At 34.7% G+C, this 6,000-nt stretch overlaps 1 protein-coding gene across 2 annotated transcripts in view; it reads left to right on the top strand.

The window, feature by feature from the left end:
• The first annotated feature begins 2,233 nt into the window (after positions 1 to 2,233).
• Positions 2,234 to 6,000, top strand: part of LOC106884202 (uncharacterized) — a 29,031-nt gene continuing 25,264 nt past the window's right edge. Inside the window, exon 1 of one of the 2 annotated variants that reach the window (XM_014935450.3) lies at positions 2,234 to 4,328. In XM_014935450.3, coding sequence (XP_014790936.2) covers positions 4,298 to 4,328 — 31 coding nt within the window. In that variant the 5' untranslated portion in view covers positions 2,234 to 4,297. Of the gene's footprint in view, positions 4,329 to 4,365; positions 5,333 to 6,000 lie in introns of those variants that run through there. The other variant, XM_089341238.1, reaches the window with a different exon arrangement.

Below are 6,000 nucleotides of genomic sequence, written 5' to 3' on the forward strand. Positions count from 1 at the left end.
CCCTTTTCATGGTCAAACGGCTGGACCAATGAACAGGATGTTTTTCGGGATTACGAAGCACATAATCAAGAAGGTTTTTAGCGGAAAAAATGTGAAAAAGTAGGATACATACAACATACAAATCTGCTCATACACATACATACATACATACAGCGTATTTGGCGTGGGAGATTTATCGAAAATAGGATGAGTACTATCTCCACCTTGGAGCCACAACTATAAGCCTTGTTAAATAACTGGTTAATCTTCAGTTGAATTAACTGAGTGAGCCCTGAAACTTGAATTTAGCGTGAGTGAGTTACTACGAACAACATGGCTGGACACATCAACAACACACCTGAAGAACAGAGTGAAAACAACAGCTCAACAGGTAACAAATTCTTTCTAGCTGTAGGTATAGAAGAAACCGTAACTATAAAACTCGTTTCCCTTGAAGTTATGAATTGAATAATGATCTATTTAGCTGCTACAAAAAAACAACACAAACCTCGCTGTTGGTTAATAAATCGATTGAAATCATATTGGGACGATCTGCATCTAGAATTAAATCATTTTACTGCGAAGTAACTTCGGCAACAAGCAACATTTGTAGAACATAGAAAGAAAGTAAGTAACTGTAACTTTATTAAAGAATCGCAAATCAACCTTCTTCCCAACAATATAAACAAAAACGTAAACGTGAATGATATGAGACCACCACGTGGTCTCGCAGTTCGCAGCATACCAACAGATTCCATAGTGCCTGCCAGCCAAACTACATTACTGTCTCAAGTAACTGACCATTGTTCCCCTACTACGACTATGGTCAATAACAGGTACAACCGCAACGATTATTGTAGTAGTGGTAGTTAGGGTTAGGGTTAGGGTTAGGGCTAGGACGGTGAGATATGCCCTTACTGCTCTTACTGGCTTTGAAGTACTCCCTACCAAAGTAGATTAAAAAAAAGCCCTGCAGATACGGTATTAAATCTGTTAACGAAATTAGTGTTAAGTATTTACAATAGTGTGATGAACCCACATACTGGCATATTAACGCCTGTCTATATGCTCTGGATACTAATGTAAAACAGAAAATGAATAATATTCAAAAAGTAAATAAAACCGAAATAACAAATAAAGTACCACCATGAGGTTTGAAGACAGAAAAAGATAAGTTGTTTACGTAAGACTACCAGCCATGTAATGATGGTTATTGCATGCAAACAAGCAAATTACTATACGTCCAACCAACAGAAAGTAAAGGAGATAGAAATCATGTTTGGTGACAGCAAAAAGTGGACACTCACTTGCAAACTGATTACCCGCAAGCAGGAGCTAAAAGCTGTCAGTGAAAGACTCCGACATTAGAAGAGAATGACTGAGAGTAGAACAATAAGCAAAACATTTAACTGCAACCAAGCAGCAGTATACAGAGACATGAGAGGAGGAGCAGTATACATCATAGATGCTCATTCACTAGAAACGCTTTGAAACGTTTGTTTTTGAAAGTAGTAGTTTTCTGATTGCAGCCCACCCGTGAAATCCGGCTTTGTGCAGCTTCCGTCGAACAGTTTTTGTGGAAACTGGGTTCTCGAGGTGGTCATTAAGGTCAGCAGTAATCTTTGCAGATGTACTTTTGTGATCCTTTTTAACAATTTGTGCAAGAGTCCGACAGTCCCTATCTGAAAGTATTGGTTTTCTTCCGGAGCTTTGTTTCAACGAGGAAGTTTTTCCCTCTTTCTCATAGGGTGTCATTAATTTCGAGACAGTACTTCTTGATACGCCAAACATTTCGGCTGTTTTCCTTACGCTAGCGCCTGTCATACGAGCACCAACAATTTGACTTCTTTGAAAGTCCGATAGATCTGTCATTTTAATGAATGTTGATTACCTTTTTCTGATGATATCTGAAAAGAAACAGCAATTTTAGCAAAGCATACTCAGCAACACTAACAATATTAAAAAAAAACGTAAAAATAAACAAGCTTTTGACGGTTTCATAGATATTTTAAAATTATGATGCTATGATGCTAGATGTTTCCATTATTTTGTCCAACCCCTATATATGAACCCTAAAATGAATGCAATTTCCAAAAGTAGTTACTTGCATTCAAATACCCTAACTGAACCTTGAAAATACATAACTCTGTGGAGTGCTCAGCCACTTACACGTTAATTTCATGAGCAGGCTGTTCCGTTGATCGGATCAACTGGAACCCTCGACGTCGTAAGCGATGGAGTGCCAATAATAATTCATGAACTGCTATATGCTGCACGGATATTTTTTCATAAGTAAAACTGTTACACTCCTTAAAGCAACCTGCCCACATTTGTGACGTAACCTGTCACGCTGTTTATAAGGTTGCTGCTACCAGCTGTCATCACTAAATTCGCCTGCCTCTCCAAATTTGGTTCACAAACACGGCTGTGGAATATATCCAACTTAGAAACATCTTGAAACTACAGTTCACACGAATTTTTTCTACTTTTTTCGAAAATATCGTTGAGCGACAGGTCATTCCCAGCAATATTAAGAAAATAATGATACAGCTCTAATGTTGAGAATTATCGATGATGTCGCTGGAGAGAGAGGATGATTCGCATTTTTATAGCATTTATTGTTTAGCTTTCTTCCTTTATTCTTGACGTTCGTCTGCATTCATTTCCTCACGTCTCCGTCGGTGTTGTCTTTTGTATCTTTTTACTACATCTTCTTGCTGTTGCTCTCTGATCCGTGCCCTATAACTACGTATCCTTTTAACCCTTATAAACAAATATTTTTCTTAAGCGAGCAGACGATAAATAATTGAGATTGTCGCTATAAAAAAAATTAGCTCGATAAAAAGAAAAACTTTTCAATATCAACTCACCACCACCGCTATCTGCCTCTTTCTCTGTCTGTCTGTCTGTCTGTCTGTCTGTCTGTCTGTCTGTCTGTCTGTCTATCTGTCTCTCTCTCTCTCTCTCTCTCTCTCTCTCTCTCTCTCTCTCTCTCTCTCTCTCTCTCTCCCTATCCATCTCTATCTACCTTTCCCTTTCTAACCACGTAATAATTATTCTTTCACCACCCCAATGCACGTCGTTAACACTTCTCACTCCCTCTTTTTCTCCCGTTCTTCGCTTCCACCTTCAGCTGACCACGCCACCATTTGGGCTAAGTGTATTAATCACCTTTCTCTTCTTATTTTTCTTTTCGTCTTTCACGCCTTCCTCTCTCTCTCTCTCTCTCTCCTCTCTCTCTCTCTCTCTCTCTCTCTCCTCCACCTCTACCTCTCTCTCTAACTAATGTATATCGGGCGAACGAACATGCAGATTATTATACAGGTAATAATTGGTGCACGTGGTTTTGTAATTGAATGCCTGTGATAATTTGGATAAGCTGAGGTTTACAGAAAAACAAATCAACCAAGTAACTACATCAAGGAAGAATTAAAGTAATAAAACCCAGCGGACAATTAAAGTAATAAAACATAGAGGAGAACATACTTACATACATGCATACATACATACGTACGTACATACATACATACATACATACATACATACATACATACATACATAATTGGAGCGCTTGGGTTTGTAAGTAAATGCCTTACTGTCAGTTAGGATAAGATTGGATTTTCAGAAAAAGAAATCAACCAATTGATTCACCTTTATAAATACAATCTCTAAGCGGAACAGTAAAGCCAAGCAAGACTTTCCTCAGGTTCAAATTGTGACATAGTTTTCCTTATCTATTAACACATTCCAAAGATGGCAGTTTGTATCTTTATTAGAAACCAGCTTTTTCTTCAGCGGAAGAATTTAAATGATTAAAAACAGGAGATACATACATGCATATATACTTTCTTGGTCCTCCTGAAATACATGAACACCTATTTTCAAAAGTTCTTTTCAAAGAAAGATTCATAGGCATCATAAAGACATGCATTTTGTTTGGCAATGAAATACTTGCTATCATTGTTTGAACCTGTGTAAGTACTATTTAGCATGATATGACGCCTACATAAATATATCATCAATGAAAGGGTTTCAATGAACAGATTATCCTTTCTCAGGATATGACTGTTTCAATACTGTTGTTCACATGCAAGCTGTTCATGAAGAATTATATGCTGAAAGGAAATCTTTCATAAGGGAAATGTTACACTCCTTAACGTAATCTTCCCACGTTAGTAACGTAACCTGTGACGCCATTCAAATAATACTGCTAACACTACCCTCAGTTCACACAGTTGCTACTTCCGCTAGAAAGGTGAGTAGAACTCAGCAATATTTTCGGATTTTACAAATTCAGTGTTCTATTGCTAGCAGCAGGATGCAGCAGAGCTTCACACACATAGAAGCCAGTAAGTATACATTAATGAATTTTCGTAAGTCCTCACTATATACCCACTTCTATAACGCTTTTTCTAAACACACTCCACGATTTAATCGATAAGGCGCTAACAAAATTCCAGTTTTCCGTTCCATCAGTTCACGGATGTTAATAAAAGACTAGTCTACTAAACACGCTTGTAATATACGCTGGACTAACTGAACCCAGTTCCAAGAGATATTGTTGAGTTCTGATAAAGATATTTTTAGACTCCTACGTGCATGTGTATGTAAACGGAGAAAAACGGAGAAAAAGAAAACACCATCCGTAAAAAAAAACAGAACATTACGGCTGTTACTTTAAATTTAAGCTTCTTTATATACATTCATACATACATACATGCGCCCGTGCGCACATAAAGGCTCACATAAACGCGCGCGCACACACACACACACACACACACACACACACACACACACACACACACACACTCAAATATGTAGATAGATAGATAGATAGATAGATATATTCTTTTATTCCTTTACTTGTTTCAGTCATTTGACTGCGACCATGCTGTAGCACAACCTTGAAGAGTTTTAGTCGATGAAACCTACCCCAGGATGTTGTAAGCCTAGTATTTATTCTAAGGGTATCTTTCGCCTAACCATTAAGTTTCGAGGTCGTAAACACTCTAACATCGATTTCAAGGGACAGTGGGGACAAACACAGACATAAAGACAAGCACACATAAATATATACGACAGGATATTTTCAGTTTCCATCTACCATATATATATATATCCGTGTAGAAATTCGTTTCCGGATTATTCACACAAGGATAAATTTGCACGAATTTCTACACGGATATTTACCACTGGAATGAAACTACTCTTCAAGTGCTGTTCTCTCTTTTTTCAGCACATCACACTATTTACCACTTCATACTAAAAATATCCGCCTATGGATATAATAATAGATTACTATATTTTTTCTGTCTCCGATGAAGAGAAGTACTGGATCTTCCCAGAAACAGCTGTAAGACTCTATCCATAAATTTGTTCAACCTTACCTTTGCTCTCTTTATCTTTTTGTTTTTATATATTTACATATACACACGCTAATACACGACTTATAATACCCAATCCTGTTCATACAACGATTGGGGCAAACTAATCGGTATACAGCACTTACTCGGTATTACCTGTATCCTCCGGGGTTTGGTTAAATTCAATACCCTCCTCAACCTTATATATATATATATATATATATATATATATATATATATATATATATATATATATATATATATATATATATATATATATATATATATATATATATATATATATATATATATATATATATATATATATATATATATATATATATATATATATATATATATATATATATATATATATATATATATATATATATATATATATATATATATATATATATATATATATATATATATATATATATATATATATATATATATATATATATATATATATATATATATATATATATATATATATATATATATATATATATATATATATATATATATATATATATATATATATATATTATATATATATATATATATATATATATATATATATATATATATATATATATATATATATATATAATATATATATATATATATATATATATATATATATAATATATATATA

This window comes from Octopus bimaculoides, chromosome 2 (genome assembly GCF_046866305.1).
Source record: "Octopus bimaculoides isolate indiv1 chromosome 2, ASM4686630v1, whole genome shotgun sequence".
Classification (NCBI taxonomy): Eukaryota; Metazoa; Mollusca; class Cephalopoda; order Octopoda; family Octopodidae; genus Octopus; species Octopus bimaculoides.